The following is a 21,333-nucleotide window of genomic DNA, read 5'->3' as shown; positions in this document are numbered from 1 at the left end:
CAATATAAAGCTGATTAAAAATGATCATCGTCATTATCGTTACTTTCACTATTGGCATTTTAAAGTTTACCTGTTTTGACTGATAGGGAAATAGTCAATAACTTTGCAACTACATGTCAACTAACTCTCATTAGAGTCGGTCTGTTAGTAGACTGTTAGGTTAGGGTTAGAGTAGAACAAGTTGACATGTACTTACAAAGTTACTTACAATCAGTATAATGTCTGTAGGGGAAGCATCGAAATAAAGTGCAGATATTAAACACAGTCTACTCTAATTGACATGTAGGTGCAAAGTTATTTATACTTGGTTGAATGTCTAAAGTGGACTATCAAAATAAAGTGTTCCCCATACTTATTTGTAAGCATCTGATCTAGTAAATAATACTACTGACAGGAATGTAACTAGAACAAGTGCAGATTACCATGAATAAACCATCACTGGACATCCCTCTGCTCTGAATGACATTTAGAGGCATGGTATTTGAGTAGTAATGTTATCAGCAATGGGTCAGCATGTGCCTTTTTGAACCGTTTCTGACAAGACTGTTTCCCACCAATCGTAGCTTCTTATGCAACAACATGCAGCCAATCATTTGGCTGCAAAACTACAAAAGGATTCAAAGTTCAGGCAGAGGAGTGAACTGCTAGCATCCTTACTTTTCTTCTGGGCTCAGTTCCATTTGAATATATACTGATCCCTCCCGTTAGTGCTCTCCTTTCCTACCGGAGGAAAAGAAAGGGAGGAGATATTTGGATTATCTTTCTGTGCTCCTGAAGTGGCCTAAACATGAAGACTCTTGTTAAAATTGTGTCCTTCTGCCTGATCACCTCACAACTGACTGATGGAAGGAAATTTCGGGGTAACAGAGCAGGTGAGGGTGAATTATGCTTATAGTTCTCCCACAAATGAAAATTCAGGAAATGTTTTCCATACAATGATTTTTGTCATTCCAAAAGATGTTTTGGACCACATTCATCTGGATTGCATGGGCAAAAAAAGAGTTGAAATTTTCCTCAAAATATATTTTGTGTTCTGCAGAGGAAAGTCACACACATACGCAGATACGCACATGGGCCGATACGCAGTACTATATTTTGATCTGTATAGCGTACCCTCACTTTTTCTTGTGCACTGGTGTTGTGCCTGAATTTCGACCCCCTGCCAGATTATTACCCCTCTAGTATTGGTAGGTTTAGGAGTAGGTGTGTGTGTGGAGGGAGGTTAGGATTATGGGTGGGGTTAGGATTAGGCAATCAGGTAGTGGCTTCAATGAGAGGGGTAATAATTTGGCACAACACCGTTCCTATCACAATACTGATGATAATATGTGCAACCCTCTTGAATTCTATTGAGAATGTACCACTTTAAAAGACTATGGAGTATGTCAAACATGATCTAAAACAGCCACATATACCAAAAAGGGGAAAATAGGGGAAAACATCCTGCACCCACATAATTTAGAAAACTTTTTAAATTGTGTTCACTATACTACTCATGACCACTATGCAAATATTAATCACATTCTATTGTATTTATTGTGGTAATTGTATCTTGTTGTAGAATTTATAATAGATAATCTGTTAAGGGAAATTATTTTTCACTAAAGATTTATATTACAACTGTGGCATGTTGTATAGTTTCTAAATATGTAGGTTGCTGTTTTTCATAAATGCTATAGATAAAAAAAAATTAAAAGTTAATATTAGCCTAATGAGGAGCCATTAATGGTCTTACCTGTGAGTATATCCCTATCGTAACAAATGCTATAGTTAAAAAATTAAAGTAGTGGAATCAAGAGCTTTAAAGTCTGGACCTTCTTGATTTATTAACTAAGCAATTTCCCCATGTGTAAAATGTGCTATGCTAATAATGATTATTAGACATTCCAGATATTCCAAGAGATGATAGGAAAAAACAATTTTCCACTTCAAGCACTGGCTATTGTTTAAAAAAAGTTGTGTCAAGGGGGACTGGATTTATAGGGTAACACTTTACAATAAGGTTCATTAGTTAACATCAACTAATAATGAACTGCTTTTATACTTATTAATCTTTATTAATGTTGATTTCAACGTTTACTAAAACATAATTAAAATCTTGTTAACATTAGGTAATGCACTGTGAACTAACATGAACAAACAATGAACAACTATATTTTCATTAACTAACATTAACGAAGATTAGTAAATACAGTAACAAATGATTTGCTCATGGTTAGTTCATGTTAGTTAATACATTAACTAATGTTTAACTAATGAAACTTATTGTAAAGTGTTACCATTTATAGTGATAGTCAGCATTAATTGTATTGTGTCTGATTTAATCCCCAATGGTGTAAGAGATAAAAGTAGTATAAATCTATAAAAATTTAGATAGATTGTGTTTTCGGAAATCAAAGACAAAAAGGCTCAATACTGAAAAGAAATAAATACCCTGACATTTGCATGTTGGCATGTTGGCCTTGCTGAACATAGTTTTCACATGCAAAAACTGCATCACTGAAAATTAAACTTAATTTTAAGCATTATACAATCTCACATAAAAAGTGTGTGTATGTATATATATACAGTACAGTCCAAAAGTTTGGAACCACTAAGATTTTTTATGTTTTTAAAAGAAGTTTCATCTGCTCACCAAGGCTACATTTATTTAATTAAAAATACAGTAAAAACAGTAATATTGTGAAATATTATTACAATTTAAAATAACTGTTTTCTATTTGAATATATTTGACAAAGTAATTTATTCCTGTGATGTCAAAGCTGAATTTTCAGCATCATTACTCCAGTCTTCAGTGTCACATGATCCTTCAGAAATCATTCTAATATGCTGATTTGATGCTCAAGAAACATTTAATGTGTACAACTGTACAAAATATTTGTGTACAATATTTTTTTTCAGGATTATTTGATGAATAGAAAGTTCAAAAGAACAGTGTTTATCTGAAATCTAATCTTTTGTAACATTATAAATGTCTTTACTGCCACTTTTGATTGATTTAATGCATCCTTGCTGAATAAAAGTATTCATTTCTTTAATTTCTTTTCAAAAAAATAAAAATAAAAATTCTCACTGACCCCAAACTTTTGAACGGTAGTGTATAACGGTAGTGTATAATGCTACAGAAGCTTTGTATTTCAACTGACACAACTGTTTTCAACATTGAAAATAATCATAAATGTTTATTGAGCAGCAAATCATCATATCAGAATGATTTCTGAAGGATCATGTGACACTGAAGACTGGAGTAACGATGCTGAAAATTCAGCTTTGCATCACAGGAATAAATTACTTTGTCAAATATATTTAAATAGTACACAGTTATTTTAAATTGTAATAATATATATATATTTTTTTTTACTGTATTTTTAATTAAATAAATGTAGCCTGAAGCAGAGTTAAAGTTAGATAATTAAGCTATTAATAAGGCTGTGACTGAAGTCACATGTTATAGTTCTTGTGTTTCTCTTTTCTTCAGTGATTCTGCTTGTTAACAGCAGGTGTTCATCACTAATGCACAATCATCACTTAATTAATCGCTTAATTATCTCATTAACTTTAACTCTGCTTCAGTGTTATTTTAACACTATTTAGAGAGGGACCATATGTACTCTGTACAGAGTTGATTTAACTCTGGAGATTTTGCTGTGTATATAGTGGATGTTCTGGCCTTTCATAAAATGTTTACAACTAATTGCTAACCTGGCAGAGAGATCAATTCCTCAGTCAATGAATGCAGAGACAATCAGAGAACTAAATGTTTGCATAGGAAAAAGATCAAAACAGTGGGTCAAATAGTGGGAATCTAAGCCATGTAGTGATTTTTTACAGAGCATGCATCAAAGATGGGGTAAACTCATGGTTAATAGTCAGTTTCGTGAACCATTACATGTTACATATGTTGATGTGGTGATGGAACTTAAAAGTTTTATGCATACGAGGAATTCAACGTGTGATATCCAACATGTTCATTTAATCAGCAAGAGTTGTGGGTAAACACATTTTATTTGCCTTGACATGAGCTCAAAGTTCCCTGAACTATGGGATATAAACATGCTTCTCTCTCATTTTCACTTGTAACATTTTAATTCAAGATTATTGTTTTGCTGTTAATATAAACATTCCAGGACTTGTTCAACCTACAATGATGTAAGTTTTATCAGTTTACAACAACAGTGATGAACTGAGACTTTCAATTTGTTTATGACCATTCTAACAGACACTGAGCCTAGAAAGGGGATGAAGATGTCCTATGAACCTAAATCAGTCTTCAGGCTCTACACTGATGGGGAATACATAGAGGATATGTGCACAGTTGAGCTCTTCCAGCCTCACACACTGGATGCTTGTGGTTTCAATAGCAGCCATCCTCTGGCCATCATCATTCATGGCTGGTCGGTATGTTGAGTTCATTGATTTAATAGAAAAACAGATCAATAGTTAAAGAGTACAAAAGGTCACAAAGACCTTGGCATTCATTGCAAACAGCTAAGCAAAGTAATTTCACATCTGATAAAGGTGAAATTGACTTACAAACAAAACTGGAGAGCAGCAGTTCTTTAAAAAAAAATCCTCCTCCCTGTGCTGTAGGTGGACGGAATGATGGAGAACTGGATTTCCAGGTTGGCATTAGCACTAAAGAGCTCAGAGGGAAGCATCAATGTGGTGATTGCAGATTGGCTGACTCTGGCACACCAGCACTATCCTATAGCAGCTCAGAACACACGCATAGTGGGACAGGACATTGCCCATCTGCTGAGGTGGCTAGAGGTAAGTCTTACAGCTGTCCTTACAGCAAAAGATCCAGTGTTAAATTAACACTTCCAGAGTCACCCGGTGTTTATATAATCAGGTGTGGATTATATAAACACTGGCAATGTTCATTTAACACTAACAGTGTTCATTTAACACTGAAGGACTTTCAGTAGGATAATTTTGCAGAAGCGTATATGCACTATCGTTCAAAAGTTTGGGGTCGATGAGGTTTTTTAATGTTTTTGAATTAAGTCTCTTATGTTCACCAAGGCTGAATTTATCTAATCAAAAATACAGTAAAAACAGTTATACTGTGAAATATGATCTCAATTTAAAAGGGTCATGAATTGAGAAATCAAATTTTCCTTGAGCTTTTGACATATAATAGGTCATCATACTACAAGAATATACTGTGTTTCAGAACTGAGAGCTTCCTTGTTAGTCCAAAAACAGCCTTTATTGAAATTAAATCATAGATAGGTGAAAGACCACCTCTGCAGATGAAGAGATCGACACCTACTTCTACATTGTTACCACTGTAGCCCCACCCACTGATTCATGCATGACAAGTAGTAGGTAAATAACAGGCGTGCCGCTAACACTGGATCAGGCAACTAAGTGATAAACTTGCCTTTGAAAAGTACAAAATATTGTGCAGTGCCAGGTTGTGAAAAAACACATCTGCATTGGATTTGCAAAGAGCCTGAAGTGAAAAAACGATGCTGTGCCTACTAGGCTATATTGGATCCGACAGGAACAGCAACTTATGTGAGTAAAAAAGCTTTTCAACACACTTATGTGAGAAAAAAAAGTTTTTACTGTGTATGGATTATGTGTACATGCATAACCAAAATCACCAGTGACTTAATGATTCATGTACAGCAGATGTTCTTTGTCTCAAAATTGTTTATTGTCAGTAAATCAAACCAGTGACTAAACAGTCAACTTCACATTGTTTCTCTTCGTAGGATGAAAATAATTTGTTTAACGAGTTGTTTAACGAGTTTTTTCTCGTAATTTAATGACTTTATTCTCAACATTTTATCCCGACTTTTTTCTCGAAATTTAACGAGTTTTTTCTTGTAATTTAACGAGTTTATTCTCAACATTTTATCTCGACTTTTTTCTTGAAATTTAACAAGTTTTTTCTCATAATTTAACAAATTTGTTCTCGTAATTCATCAACTTGTTTCTCATAATTTAACGAATTTGTTCTTGTAATTTAACAACTTTTTTCTCAACATTTTACATCAACTTTTTTCTCGAAATTTAACAATTTTTTTCTCGTAATTTAATGACTTTACTCTCAACATTTTATAGCGACTTTTTTCTTGAAATTTAACAAGTTTTTTTCTCGTAATTTAATGACTTTATTCTCAACATTTTATCTTGACTTTTTTCTCATAATTTAACGAGTTTTTTCTCGTAATTTAATGACTTTATTCTCAACATTTTATCTCGACTTTTTTCTCGAAATTTAACGAGTTTTTTCTCGTAATTTAATACGTTTATTTTCAACATTTTATCTAGACTTTTTTCTCATAATTTAACGACATTTTTCTCATAATTTAACAAATTTGTTCTTGTAATTTAACGAGTTTATTCTCAACATTTTATCCCGACTTTTTTCTCGAAATTTAATTATTTTTTTCTCCTAATTTAATGAGTTTATTCTCAACATTTTATCTCGACTTTTTTCTCATAATTTAATGAAATTTTTCTCATGATTTAACGAATTTGTTCTCGTAATTTAATGACTTTTTTCTCGTAATTTAGCGAGTTTATTCTCGTAATTTAACAAGTTTATTCTCAACATTTTATCTTGACTTTTTACTTGAAATTTAACGAGTTTTTTCTCGTAATTTAATGAGTTTATTCTCAACATTTTATCTCGACTTTTTTCTCATAATTTAACGACATTTTTCTCATAATTTAACGAATTTGTTCTCGTAATTTAACGAGTTTATTCTCGTAATTTAACGAGTTTATTCTCAACATTTTATCTCGACTTTTTACTTGAAATTTAACGAGTTTTTTCTCGTAATTTAATGAGTTTATTCTCAACATTTTATCTAGACGTTTTTCCTCGAAATTGAACGAGTTTTTTCTCGAAATTTAACAACTTTAATCTCGAGATGGTTTTATTTTTTTATTATTGCTTGGCTCTAATCCTCTTCCGTACAAAACTTCCTTTTGGAACCTTTAATTATTTTTTATTTTATTTGTATCTAATGCATCCTTGCTGAATAAAATAATCAATTTCTTACAAAAAAATAAATAAAAATTTGAACCTGACCCTGACCCTAAACTTGAACAATAGTGTACACACACTGCTTCATTTACCAACTGCAAAAATGTATGAAAACAAAATTTTCTACTTGACACTAATCTGTGAGTATCTATAACAGGATTTCAAACAATTTCCTTTGGGAAAAGTGCATTTGATTGGCTATAGCCTTGGTGCTCATATATCTGGATTTGCTGGGAGTAACCTAGCTGTGTCTGGGAAAACCTTGGGAAGAATAACTGGTGAGATATTCTTGTCAGTCTAAACAGTCCAATAAATGGTGTTATAAATAAAAACAAAAAAGGCAATTCTCAGCAAACACTTTGAGCATGGCAAAACCTTGCATTAAATTCTAATAAAATATTTAAAGTTTGTTTTGTTTGTGTATAGGTTTGGATCCTGCAGGTCCATTGTTTGAGGGAATGTCTCATACTGACAGACTCTCACCTGAGGATGCTAGGTTTGTGGATGCCATCCATACATTTACTCAACAGCGCATGGGACTCAGTGTGGGCATCAAACAGCCTGTTGCCCACTTTGACTTCTACCCCAATGGAGGATCATTTCAACCAGGGTGCCAGCTGCACGTGCAAAACATTTATTCACATTTAGCCCAGTACGGGATTATGGGTGAGCTGCTTGGATGAATAGATGGATGAATGGCTGGCTGGATGGATGGATAAGAGAGAGGAAAGGGGCAGGTTCATCCTCAAATGAATACCATAAATGTAAGATTAGGATGAGATACATTCAAAACATCCCATTAATGACACTGTGAGAATGGCTAACTACTAAAGACAGCTTTCCAGATGAAAGGCATAGACAGATAAAAGCTGCTGTCATCCTCACAACTTAATTATTCCAAATCCCTTTTCGTTTCTGCTCTCCTACTGAGATATGCCTCCAGGCAATTAAATATCCCTATGGGAAAAACTGAAACAGAAAGACAGGCCTAAAATCCTTAATTTTAGCAACTACATACTGATGAGTCCATGACTCTGACAGACACACTGCACTAAAGGACATGGGTGACAACTGTAACTGTAAAAATTACTGGAGACAGACAGTTAGACATTACACACTTCCTTTCAATCTGGGATCAAAGATATTTTTAAAATGTTTTATAAAGTAATTCTCTTATGCTAACCCAGCCTGCATTTATTTGATCAAAAATACAGTAAAAACAGCAATATTGTGAACATATTACATTCAAATTTACTGTTTTAAACGGTAATTTATTCCTGTGATGATCATTACTCCAGTTTTCAGTGTCACATGATCCTTCAGAAATCATTCTGATATGCTGATTTGGTGCTCAAGTAACATTTCTTATTATTATCAATGATGAAAACAGTTGTGCTGCTTAATATTTTGTGGATTCTTTGATGAACAGAACATTATAAATGTCTTTACAGCCATTTTTTTTATCAATTGAATGTATCCTTGCTTAATAAAATTTCTAATATTAATTTAAAAAAAAAAAAAAAAATCTCTAAACTTTTGAATTGTAGTTTCTAGCATCACAATGCACCCGAGTATTTGCATCGCTGCTAATTCACTACAAAGCACTGAATTAAAACTGGACACAGCAGACCACATAAAAAAGTGAGAATGAGAAACTAAACAGCTGAGTGAATCTATGATTAACTGCTTGTTATTTAGCGCAAAAGTCTCATGTTGTGTCCATCTTACTTCAGGATTTGAGCAGACTGTGAAGTGTGCCCATGAGCGTGCTGTGCATCTCTTCATTGACTCCCTGTTGAACAAAGACAAGCAGATTATGGCCTACAAGTGCAGCGACAACACAGCCTTCGATAAGGGCTACTGTCTGGACTGCCGAAAGAACCGTTGTAACACTTTGGGTTATGACATCAAGAAAGTCCGCACTGGAACAAGCAAGAGATTGTTCCTCAAAACCCGTTCACACATGCCATACAAATGTGAGTGAGCTATGACATTCAACAAAAAGTGTAAAACAGTCACTTCTTACTGTTATGTACTGTAACTGTTGTACAAAAATAAGTATTAATATCTTATGCAATTTTTCTTCTAAGCTAAATTGTTCTTGCTTAAAAGGGTTAGTTCACCCAAAAATGAAAATTCTGTCATTAAGTTGGCTTGAAAAAGCCAACTTACTGTTATGCTATTTTCTTGTGAGACTAAAATTTCCAACTCTAACTCCTCCTAGAGCTTTAACTCTACATACTCCAAACTCGGGTCAGACCTTCAGACTATTCTTTTCTAACTGATCCGACTTATGGTTTTCCTAAAAATGACTATTAAATCTCGGAAAAATCCCATTGACTTTCATTGACGGAATGTTCAAATGAGCCAAGACTTTCAAATTCCAACTGTCAAAATTCAAATTTAAACTACGGAAGCCCATTAGACTCCATTAAAATCCATTGTTGCATCTATCTATCTATCATCTATCATCTGTCTGTCTGTTTGTCTATCTATCTATCTATCTATCTATCTATCTATCTATCTGTCTATCTATCTATCTATCTGTCTATCTATCTATCTATCTATCTATCTATCTATCTATCTATCTATCTATCTATCTATCTATCTATCTATCTATCTATCTATCTATCTATATCTAATATGATCTATCTCATAGCAACCACCCAAAACAACTTAGCAACTGCATAGCAACACCTTAGCAACCACTCAGAATACCCTAGCAACCACATAGCAACACCCTAGAAACCACCTTGAGTACCCTAGCAACTGCATAGCAACACCTTATAAACCACCCAGAGTACCATAGCAACCGCATAACAACACCTTAGCAACCACCCAAGTTCCCTAGCAACCGCATAGCAACACCCTAGCAACGACCCTGTGTACCCTAGCAACTGCATAGCAACACCTTATCAACCACCCAGAGTACCCTAGCAACCGCATAGCAACACCTTAGCAACCACCCCAAGTTCCCTAGCAACCGCATAGCAACACCCTAGCAACGACCCTGTGTACCCTAGCAACCGTATAGCAACACCCTAGCAACCACCTTGAGTACCCTAGCCTTGAGACTCTATCAAAACTACTAAACTAAAACTTTCAAACTGAAAACTTTCAAACTTCAAACTTTTAAAACTTGTTCAAACTTTCTAGCTAGGCTTTTTCAAGCCAAATTAAAGTTTGTCTTCAAACTTTTTATTCTAGTTTATTACTCATGTCGTTCCAAACCCGTAAGACCTTCATTCATCTTTGTAACACAAGTTAAGATATTTTTGATGAAATCAAATCAGGGTATCTGATCCACACATAGGCAACAACATCATTGCACCTTTTGACATCCAGAAAGGTAGTTAAAAATCACTGTCTAATCACTGTCCTGTCATAATAAAGGCAAACAAAAAAAAAGTCCATGTGACTACAGTGGTTCAACCTTAATGTTATGGAGCGACAAGAATACTTTTTGTGTGCAAAAACAAAACAAAACTAACTTTATTCAACAATTTGAACCGTTGTCATTCATAGTGAACAAGGCTTCCTTGTTTACACTGTAAAAAAAATCCCGTTGTTTCTACGGAAAAATACCGGCAGCTGTGGTTACCAGAACAATACTATAAAAATGACATCAAACTGTAAACATACTTACGGAGTTACATGTGAATTTTACATTTTAAATCTGTTAAATTTACGGTAAAATAAAGTATTTCATTAACTGATATAATGTTAATTTACCAACCTAATGAAGTACTAATATCTGTTTTGTACCTTTATAATACACTGACAGTCACCAAACACAGTGGTGATAAGAGTCACATGATGAAGCAAAGTTCATCACAAGCTTTTCCACAAGCTGAGAAGGACAATACTAATATATAGAAGGTGCACACAGTGTCATTCACACACACACTAAACACCATCATGGTAACATGCATGAAATTTTAAAAATGCAATAAACATTAATTTAATAACATTAGATGTAACATAAAACCCTAATGTACATAACTGATTAGAAAAAAATGAGAAAAACTAAGAAGAAACAGAGTTATTTCAACGAAAATATATCAAATGTGAAGTATCACGCAGGGAATTGTGGGAATGTCAATATACGTTTTTTCACTGTAAATTTTACAATGAATTGTTATTTTCACTTCCAAAAACTGTGAATTTAACAGTATTTTACCGTAAAATTACATTAAATGTACCATTAGATCTATTACAGTTATTCACCGTATATAGTACGGAAACTTTCTGTAAACCAATCAACAGTTTTTCACCGCAGCATTTTTACAGTCTTTTACTGTTAAAATCACGGTCATTTTTTACAGTGTACATCTGAATGCCAGCTCATTATTGGCCGGATCCTGTGTCAGCATCACATGCGTGCGTCGTGCTGCTCACGTGTTCAGCTTCGACCAATACTGAGTTGGCGTTCGGATGTAAAGCCTGCACTGAGTCAAAGACTATTGAATAACACAAGCAGTGGCGTAGCGGCGTCGGAGGGCCTCTGCGATAACCCGGGTTGCATCGACAGACGGTGATCATGTATCGACGAGAGCTAGACATATTGTCAAAAGCATCAAATAGTGGCAACATTAAGAGGATTTGGCATTTCCAAATAATGTAGCCCTGTTACATTCTTCGGACACCATCTTTATTTTTTTAGCTCAACTGTCACGGAATGGAAAGCACAGGATTGAGGGATATCAAAGGCAGCTAAGGATACATATATGCTGCCTTCAAAAATCGATCAGATGAAGGTATCTCAGGACGTGCCTTGATGCCTTCCAACCTTTAAAATGTGTCCTCCGAAGGCAGCATTTTCCAGTTTTCGGACGTAGCCCCGGTCCGAACTGGAAGTAGTGTATTTGGCACAGAAACCCACCTTAATACGTCAACTCGTGTTTTGAAACTTTGGTCATGTTTAGCATGAGAATGCAATAATAATGAATGTAAATAAGTCAGAATGCATGAAATAGCATTACACCCTCCCTTTAAGGTTGAACCATTGCAGTCACGTTGACTATTTTAACAATGTTTTCAACAACCTTTCTGGACGTCAAAAGGTGCAATGATGTTGCTGCCTATGTGTGGATCAGATACCTCTCGGATTTCATCAAAAAATATCTTAATTTGTGTTCCGAAGATGAACAGAGGTTTGGAACGACATGAGGGTGAGTAATTAATGACAGAAATTTTCATTTTTTGGGTGAACTGACCCTTTAAGGATGTTTAGACATTTACTGAAAAACAAGAAACAAGACAAAGTTACTGATTGAGAATAGGATTTTCAAACAATTAATGCTTGTAATTAATTGTGTTTAACTGTTTGGTAAAATATGATCAGTGCTAATCTACCATCACTTTCCTTCACCATCAGTGTTCCACTATCAGTTCAGGATCCAGTTCATCAACCAAACTGATAAGATTGACCCCACTCTCACAGTCTCTCTAACCGGGACACTGGGAGAAAGTGAAAATTTACCCATAACACTGTAAGTATGCAATTTACATTGATATGAACACTTAGAACAGTTGAATGTTAAAATAACATCATCTCAGTGAAATGTCAGTGAGCATCAGCTTAATGAGCTTTGTATTGACTTTCTCACCATATGGATGCATTTGAGGTTTCGACCACATAAAAACACTTTTTGCTGTTAACCACCATTTGCTATAAGCAAAATATAGCCTTTATGAAAAAAGTATCCCTTTGGTGGTGTGATAAATACAAGAATATATGGATAAATAAATGATATAAATAATTTCACAAGTACAGTTTGTAACTATTGTTTCATAAGTAATAGTTCAAATTAATGTGACAGTAGCAGAAGCTCTCGGTTTCCCAGTAAGCTACAGATCCCCTAATGAAAGATAGCATGGTAACATCTGGGATGAAGAATATTATTAATGTTTCATATTCTGGGCTCTAAAAGCTCAAAGTAACATGCTCTGCTTCACGGGGAACTGCTCAATTTAGTGTTCATAGCACACAGAGAGCACTCATCAGTTCGCATGAATGAATGAATACATGTGTGCTGGGAACATGAAACGGAGAACAGAAATGCAATGGACTAAAATAGCATTTCAAACAAAAGCATGCGCACAGTCGCTCTCATGCCGGCTAATATACATTCAGCAAACTGTGCTTGTTTATTATAGGAATCCAAAAACTGAATGAAACTCTCCTTAATTCTTCTTCCATCTTTTTCAGAGTTGAGGAGATTTCAGGTAACAAGACCTTTACGTTCCTCATCACTCTGGATACTGATATAGGTGACCTGATGATAATGCGCTTTACTTGGGAGGGAAGCCCTATGTGGGCAAACATGTGGAGCACGGTTAAGACCATGATACCTTGGGGCAAAAGTAGCAGAGGACCGCAGCTCACTGTAGGGAAGATTACAGTGAAATCTGGAGAGACCCAGAGGAAGTAAGTGTGAGAGGAGACAGGTAACATTTAGCCAACACAGACGGTGGGATTGTTAAAAGCAGATCACTGTTAGATTGATAAGAAATTAATTGTGCGGTCACATATTCTGACTATAGCGATTAAAAGCTTGGATTCAGCATTTAATGATCTAACATTTTTAATGCCCCAGTGTTATACAAACGGACAGAATAAACAGATAAAAAAAGGAAAAAGTTACGCAATACACCAGAGGCATAATATATGTGTGCAGATAAGACAGTATCTTAGCTTGGTGTCTGACACTGAAGTAGCTAGAGAAATACTGAAAAAAACAATGAATTAATTTTTAAAACACACACCAAAAAGGTTCTGTTTTTGAAAACATTTTCATGTTTAGTTGTTCTAGCGACCTCTAGTGTTCGGATAGAGCTTTTAATAAGGCAAAACAGCAAAGCATACCAGGACTGGAGCTCATAACAGTCCTTTTCTCTTCAGAACTACGTTTTGCGCACAGACGGATGACGGCATGTATATTGGGCCGTCGCAGGAGAAGGTGTTCGTGCGCTGTGAAAAGAAACACGAGAAGCCGCAGCAGCGGAGAATGATGAAGCACGGCTAAAGCAAACTCACCTCACACATGCAATCGTGTGTGCACATCCGGACTTATGGATTTCCTGTAATATATTCTTCATGTTTTAACTTGTATTTTTTAAGAGAAATTAATGGCAAAATGTATAAGGATGTTTGATGGATAAGCGTGTATCAGATATTTTCATCTCTCTCACGCTAACCTGAATGCTATCACACACCCTCTTGCTCTCATCCAAAATCCTGCCCTCAAATGTCAACAAACAGAGGCTGGAAAAGCACCCGCGCTCTCTCTATTTTGCTGTTGATATTTTGCTTCGTTCGGATTATTTTAAAAGGCTAGTTCACCCATAAATTAAATTTCTGTCATTAATTACTCACCCTCATGTCGTTCCAAGACCTTCGTTCATATTCGGAACACAAATTACGATTTTTCATAAAATCTGATGGCTCAGTGAGGCCTGCATTGCCAGCAAGACAATTAACACTTTCAATGCCCAGAAAGCTACTAAAAACATATTTAAAACAGTTCATGTGACTACAGTGGTTTAATCTAAATGTTATGAAGCGACAAGAATACTTTTTGTGCGCCAAAACAAACAAACAAACAAAATAATGATATCTAGTGATGGACGATTTCAAAACACTGCTTTATGAAGCTTTACGAATCTTTTGTTTCAAATCAGTGGTTCGAAGCGTGTAAACCGCCAAAGTCACGCCCCCCAGTGGTGAACCATTCAAATTTTCGAAACACTAATCAGGTAAAGGCCAATTCACACCGCACCGACAACAGCCAACAAACGCCAACAAACTCGTCTGTTGGAGATTGTTGGATCGGTGTGATACCCCTGTTGGCGTTGGTTGGAGTCGGTTTTCACCCGACTGAACATGTTTAATCGGCGTTTGTCGGGTCGTGGAATGTCTGCACGGTGTGAACAGTGTAACACTGATGTAATCTGACCTGGCTACGAACCGTTGCCATGACGATGAGGCAAGTCGTCGTTTATACACCGGTTTAAAAACCGCTGTATACCAACCAATAGGTTACGATCAGATCAATGGCTACAGCGCTTCGGATTTCAGATATTTTTGTTTTGCCTCAATACTTTAATACAATGAAAATATATATGATACTATATTATTATATAATAAACTTGCCTGACAATATTGTTAACATGGTTACATGTAGTTGTGGAATTTTCCCAGTCAGACGTCAGTCGTTGGTCGGTGTTTGTTGGGGCGGTGTGAACATGACAGTTTTTTCTCATAGAATTCTAAATCCAACGGCCAACTTGTTTGTTGGCGTTTGTCGGTGCGGTGTGAATTGGCCTTAATGAAGCCTCGTTTACTGAAATCACATGACTTTAGTGCTCTGAACCACTGATTCGAAACAAAAGATTTGTAAAGCTTCATGATGAAGCAGTGTTTTGAAATCGCCCATCACTAGATATTGCCATAAAGTTGTTATTTTGTTATTGAGAGACTCTCAGACTTCATAAAAAAATAATTTGTGTTCCGAAGATGAACAAAGATGAACATTTATTTTGATTAGCAGTTGGGCAGGTTTTGTTGTCCAGACCTGGCAACCCTGAATTTGACCCATGAGTAATAGCAACAACTGCAGAAGTGTAACAACTTACTTGGTACCCGATATAGCACTTGAACATGGTTAAGAGCTGATGTCTCTGTCTTTTTTTATTTAATTTCCCAACTATTTGAATCAGGCGGCTCCTTGGCTTGGTGGCATTATAGGATTGGATATACATTTCTGACTGACTCTTATCAGTCTTCCCACACGAGAGTGAACATTGCCCCATTTCATATAATTTATAAAAGTCAGGATTCCTTTAAGGATATATGAAGGCCTTGAGTTTCTGCGGCAACTTCATTCTTAAACATCATCTGTGCATTTGTGTGCGGTAGATATCTTCAGTGTAAACAGCCTGTAATAAAATGTTTAAGTACTGTATGTGGTGTGTGCTTGTGCTCAATGAGTTTTCAATTGTCTGAATATGACAACACATAAAAAATAGGGAAGTTACATCAGGTGCATCATGCACGTTTATTTATTTTGGTACGAGATGAAACATGACCACAGGACAGCTGTTTATTTAGAGTGAAAAGTAGCCTGGTTCAAATCCTAACTGGGGAAGAATAATGAGTGGACCACTTTCAAGTCATTTCTATGGCATTACGATATAGATATTTTAAATATTTTTAGCCATATTAGTTCATATTAGTCTATTCCATCCTTGGATTAAGTAAAAAGTAGACAAGATATACCCCCTCTGTAAAATTGCAACTGAACTTGAGATCAAGTGATTATTTATTTTTTATTGTATGAGTTGAGCAGCAAAAGTGTGGGTAGTTAACAAAACTTTTAGTTTATGAGAAAATAATTTGCGAAAGGTGCGACTCAATTCAAATTTACCATGAATGGACGATGCGCGACTGTAATGGCTTGAAGACTTCATCAGCTGTTCTTTTGAAATATATTTTTATACACAACATTTAAAAACCATTACCAGATAGTGAAAGAAGCTTCTGATCAAGACTATTTTATTAATGCATTTCAAGTACTTTAAAAATTACATTTTGTTGCACAATACTTTTTGCAAAGTACTTAGTAAAAATTTTCAAAAGTGAGCGCAAAGAGAAGAGAAAAAAAACAAAAAACAAACTACAAATAAAGCAAAAAAAGAAAAGAAACTGTATAAAACACAGCGGACATTAAAATGAAACAGTAGTATTAGACATTTTCTCCACCTTGTTCTTCCATATTCTGTCCACACACCATGCTTACATATCAGTGCACATTATTTATAAACTTAAAGCAAGACAAGCAAAAAATTATATATATAAAAAAAAAAAAAAAAAAAAAAAAATCTAGGCCAAATCCCCTTTTAAATTCAACCAAACCCATTTGCCACAGAACAACACAGAAATGTATTAATTACTTTGAAACCAATTGCAGTCAGAGCAGTTAAGTCAAGCTCACTAAAAACCCCATTCCCATTAACATTTAAAGGGACATACAGAAACAAGATGATGATTTAGATCTAAAGGAGGACTGATAGCCGGGAATGCTCATCTCCAAGAAACAAGCAAATCATCCATATTTTAAATGCATGCCCTTAAAGGATGCAAGGTTATTTGAGAAGACAGACTTTAGAAACATTGGACTCTCAGTCACACAAATAGGATCCCATTCAACAAACTGAAACCGAACTGATATACACACACACAAAAAACTTTTGAGAAAGACATTTGTAACGCATGATTTGTTTGTAACCCTCTGTCTTTGCAAGAGTTGCACACAAAAGAAAATCAAAAGCACATTTAGAGAGAACAAACAAAACAGAAAAAAAGATGTTGGACTGCAGTGTCAGTGGTGTTATTGTGTTGAAAATGATTAGCAGGGGCTGGTTTAGATACACTATATAGGCAACACAAGGCATATATATTGATTAAATAGGCTGCTAGTCTGGATCTTTTCTTTTTCAGCTAATGACTGAAAACTGATAAAAGTTTCTTTGTATAAATATTGATTGGTGTGTAAAAACCCTCTCCAGCTCCACAGCTTGCTTCTATCATCTCTATCTCATCCTTTCACTAATGCACACCACTGAGATTTACTCATGTGTTCACACTTTCATGTTTCCTACATCTTATTGCAAAAGAAAAACCTTGTATTGTATGTATTAAAAAAAACAAATCTTTCCTGATGTTGCTGTGCTTATATTCTCGAGTCTGTCTTGTCTTCTGTGTACAATATCATTCACTGTGTATCAGAAGGATCATCGTGTTACTGGATGAACATAAAATAACAGTGACTCTCAGCAGATCAGGACACTTACAATCTTTGTTTGAACATCCTCCCTCTCATTAACTCCCTCACCCATGTGGAATGAAGAACTGCAGTTCTTTAGTGGTTATCAACTGGAGGAAAAAAGCAACTCAAGCAGGTGAAAGTTCTTTGCAAAAATGCATACGTCACGTACAGCAAAGTGAATCTGGTAAATTCCACCAATAGAAACTCTATGTGCTGTTATTTCTTGTTAAATCCTGAGTGTCAATTAAACATCTTTAATCATCACTCTCCAACAGAATAAAAATGACACGACTGAAAAAAACCCAATGTATTTTGTGATTTCTGTACAATTGCACGCAGGAAACAATGAGAAAGCTTCGGAAATAAAAGCTTTTTAATCCTTTGCTTGCATTTTAAAAACATCTTAATTATACATTGGAAAAGGAGTCTCTTTAGGAGTCTCTCTCAGCCATCAATGATTGGCGGAAAAATCTGTGACTTCCCATCATGCTCATCTCCACAGGAGGGTGGCAATTCCAAAAAATAATGATAAAAAAAAAGATAAAAAAGGCAAAAAAGGGGAGAAAACTTTAGTGGAGAGAACAATGGTTTTAATAACTTGGTAAAGAAAATGAAAAGCAGAAAAAAAAAAAAAATCATTGATTCTGTCCTCTTGCTCATCACTAGCTTCTGATTTTTTCTCTGAGCTACGCAAGAAAAGCTCTGCTGGCTCCCAGAGCAGTGGTTTCTTACTCTTTAAAACAGTTGTTTTCTTAAGCATAGTCCTTTGAAGTCCATTTTATTTTTGCTAGTTTCTTAGTTTGTAGTTGGGGCTCATTGATTGATTCAGGTAACTCTTTGGAGTGAAGTGTTTCCCACTGTAGGCACTAGGAAGAACCAAGGCAATGAGAAGGCTTATTCAGTGTCGCATCTGGCCCATCTGGTAGTTCTCTCTCTGGTGGCGTTGGCGCTGTGGCTGAGTCTGTGCAGCTTGATTCTGGGGTCTACTTCTCCTCAGTGTGCCTAGAGAACAACAGAAAGGTACGATTAATCACCCAACCTGCAGGGGTTAAAGAACTCTTAATCACCGGTGACATGACCTGGTCTACCAGAGTCCATCACTATAATAAGGTTCACCCAAAAATGAAAATTCTGACATTTATTACTCACCCTCATGCCGTTCTACACCCATAAGACTTTCGTTAATCTTTGGAACACAAATTAAGATATTTTAGTTCAAATCCGATGGCTCAGTGAGGCCTCCATAGGGAGCAATGACACTTCCTCTCTCAAGATCCATTAATGTACTAAAAACATATTTAAATCAGTTCATGTGAGTACAGTGGTTCAATATTAATATTATAAAGCGACGAGAATATTTTTGGTGCGACAAAAAACACAAAATAATGACTTATTTAGTGATGGCCGATTTCAAAACACTGCTTCATGAAGCATCGGAGCACAAATGAATCAGTGTATCGAATCATGATTCAGATCGCGTATCGAACTGCCAAAGTTTGCCGGCTGAAATCATGTAACTTTGGCGCTCCAAACAGCAGATTCGATACACTGATTCATTATGCTCCAATGCTTCCTGAAGCAGTGTTTTGAAATCGCCCATCACTAAATAAGTCGTTATTTTGTTTTTTTTGCCACACCAAAAATATTCTCGTCGCTTTAGAATATTAATATTGAGCCTCACATGAACTGATTTAAATATGTTTTTAGTACCTTTATGGATCTTGAGAGAGGAAATGTCATTGCTGGCTATGGAGGCCTCACGGAGCCATTGGATTTCAACTAAAATATCTTACTTTGTGTACCAAAGATTAACGAAGGTCTTAAGGGTGTGGAACGGCAAGAGGGCAAGTAATAAATGAAAGAATTTTCATTTTTGGGTGAACTAACCCTTTAAATGTGTCTTTCTGGCTAGGGTAGAGTAAAAATATTTGTCTTTTTATACTGATCTTTATACACAAGTCTTCTGCAATAATTCTGCAGTTTTTCTATTAAAGAATGGATGTGGGAGTTTTGTTTGTGTGATCTTTTAAGGTTGTAGTCTGGATTAAAACTCCGGTTTAAGCTCAAAGTATACTTCGGGTTTTATGCATACAGTACGCATAACATGAATTTTAACTTCAGCATAGTATGTGGCTATGCGCCTTGTTTTTTTTGGACTAGTTTGTCCATTGTATTACAGCATGATAAAAGAAACTGATGATACAGAACAACATCAAACAACCGAAGACGACAATGACAACAGGCGGCAGTGTTGACGAATGCTTGTGTGAGGGGATTAAGAGATACCCACAACTCCAAGTCATAACTTCTGGAAGAATGGAAGAAATAGCACAGACACTGAACAAGGATGAAACTTTCTAGTATATATATATGTGGTGAGCACCTGTGTTCACGCAATGGAATATACTTTGAAATGAAGTATACTTTGAAAGTCTATGCGTTCAGCTGTAGTATTTGGTAGAGGGTCAGAGAGAGGTCATTTCAATCATTTCTGGTGAGACACTCTGCTATTAACTGAAAAGTGGGTTGCAGGTGGTATAAGGCAAGGAACATTCTCATTCTAGGGAACATTTAATAGGAGAAAAATCAGTTCTAAACTCTTATTCTTGGAAGAGAAAGACTGAATTTTAAATGCATGTATCTGCTAAAAGTGAATTATGTCAACATGTAGGTGTACAGCAGTATATAGATGAACAGCTGCTATGCTATTTTAAAGGCTCCTAATTTTGTTTTGGAGGTCTCCTACAATGGGTTTACATGCATCCAAGGTCAAAAAACACTTAATATTTTTCATAGTATACATCACCTCTTTTCTCACAATGTCGAAACAGTTTGATAAAGGATTGGGTCTCTCTAAATGCCTCCTTTCTGAGAGCCTACTCTGCTCTGATTGCTCAGATGGCCCAGTCTGTTGTGATTGGTCTACTGCTTACAGCTCTGGAAGCTTCCTGCATACTACATGAATGTAATATCCGAAAAAGCACAATAGAGTGAAACAGTCTGTGAAAGATCTTCTGACCCTGACCTGTATTTGATCTGGCTGACCACACATAGATTTAGAGTTATGACCACTGCATCCACCGATGTGCATGAAAGGGGAATTGGTGGATGGCTGTAGTTTGTGGGCATCCTGGTTGTAGTTTGGTAGGGGAAAGTCTGAGGAAATTTGGGGTATATGGTGGTCATTTAGAAAGGGGTCATTTAAGTTACATTACCTGGCAGTGGTTTGGGTGGGGGTAACTTAGGGTTGCTGCTAGGTGTGTGCACACTGCAGATCTTGATAAATCCAGCCATCAGCATGATGAGAGCAATGCCCATTAAGAGAACCGCCCACCAGTGCTCCTGAAACACAAATATTCAACATGAGATCAACACTGAAAGAGACAAATAATACTGGACAGCAAAATATCACTTCTCACGTCGTTTATAGTGATTAAACCCACAAACAAATGAAGGGAACAAGTACTATTTACGGATTACATAATTGAAACACTTGC

General features: G+C 35.8%; 2 protein-coding genes across 2 annotated transcripts in view; one reads left to right on the top strand and one right to left on the bottom strand.

The window, feature by feature from the left end:
* The first annotated feature begins 787 nt into the window (after positions 1 to 787).
* lipca (lipase, hepatic a) lies at positions 788 to 15,120 on the top strand. The gene is made up of 9 exons (XM_067399530.1): positions 788 to 872; positions 4,221 to 4,399; positions 4,592 to 4,771; positions 7,165 to 7,285; positions 7,434 to 7,673; positions 8,741 to 8,983; positions 12,385 to 12,499; positions 13,219 to 13,437; positions 13,912 to 15,120. The coding sequence occupies exons 1-9, from the start codon at positions 788 to 790 to the stop codon at positions 14,033 to 14,035; spliced, it is 1,506 nt and encodes a 501-aa protein (XP_067255631.1). The 3' UTR covers positions 14,036 to 15,120.
* Positions 15,121 to 16,285: 1,165 nt separating this feature from the next.
* adam10a (ADAM metallopeptidase domain 10a) overlaps positions 16,286 to 21,333 on the bottom strand; it is a 77,573-nt gene continuing 72,525 nt past the window's right edge. The window contains exons 15-16 of the mRNA XM_067399528.1: positions 21,052 to 21,178; positions 16,286 to 18,838 (exon numbers count right to left, since the gene is read on the bottom strand). Coding sequence (XP_067255629.1) covers positions 18,735 to 18,838; positions 21,052 to 21,178 — 231 coding nt within the window. The 3' untranslated portion in view covers positions 16,286 to 18,734. The remainder of the gene's footprint in view (positions 18,839 to 21,051; positions 21,179 to 21,333) is intronic.

This window comes from Chanodichthys erythropterus, chromosome 11 (assembly GCF_024489055.1).
Source record: "Chanodichthys erythropterus isolate Z2021 chromosome 11, ASM2448905v1, whole genome shotgun sequence".
Lineage (NCBI taxonomy): Eukaryota > Metazoa > Chordata > Actinopteri > Cypriniformes > Xenocyprididae > Chanodichthys > Chanodichthys erythropterus.
Note: the sequence above shows the minus strand (reverse complement) of the source record. Positions and strands in the feature narration are given on the sequence as shown.

Excerpts from the sequence above, each read along its gene's own strand:
- lipca (XM_067399530.1), top strand. The coding sequence starts at position 788 with ATGAAGACTCTTGTTAAAATTGTGTCCTTCTGCCTGATCACCTCACAA. Across the intron at positions 4,772-7,164 it reads ATCTGCTGAGGTGGCTAGAG|GATTTCAAACAATTTCCTTT; the intron begins GTAAGTCTTACA and ends TATCTATAACAG. Across the intron at positions 8,984-12,384 it reads TTCACACATGCCATACAAAT|TGTTCCACTATCAGTTCAGG; the intron begins GTGAGTGAGCTA and ends CTTCACCATCAG.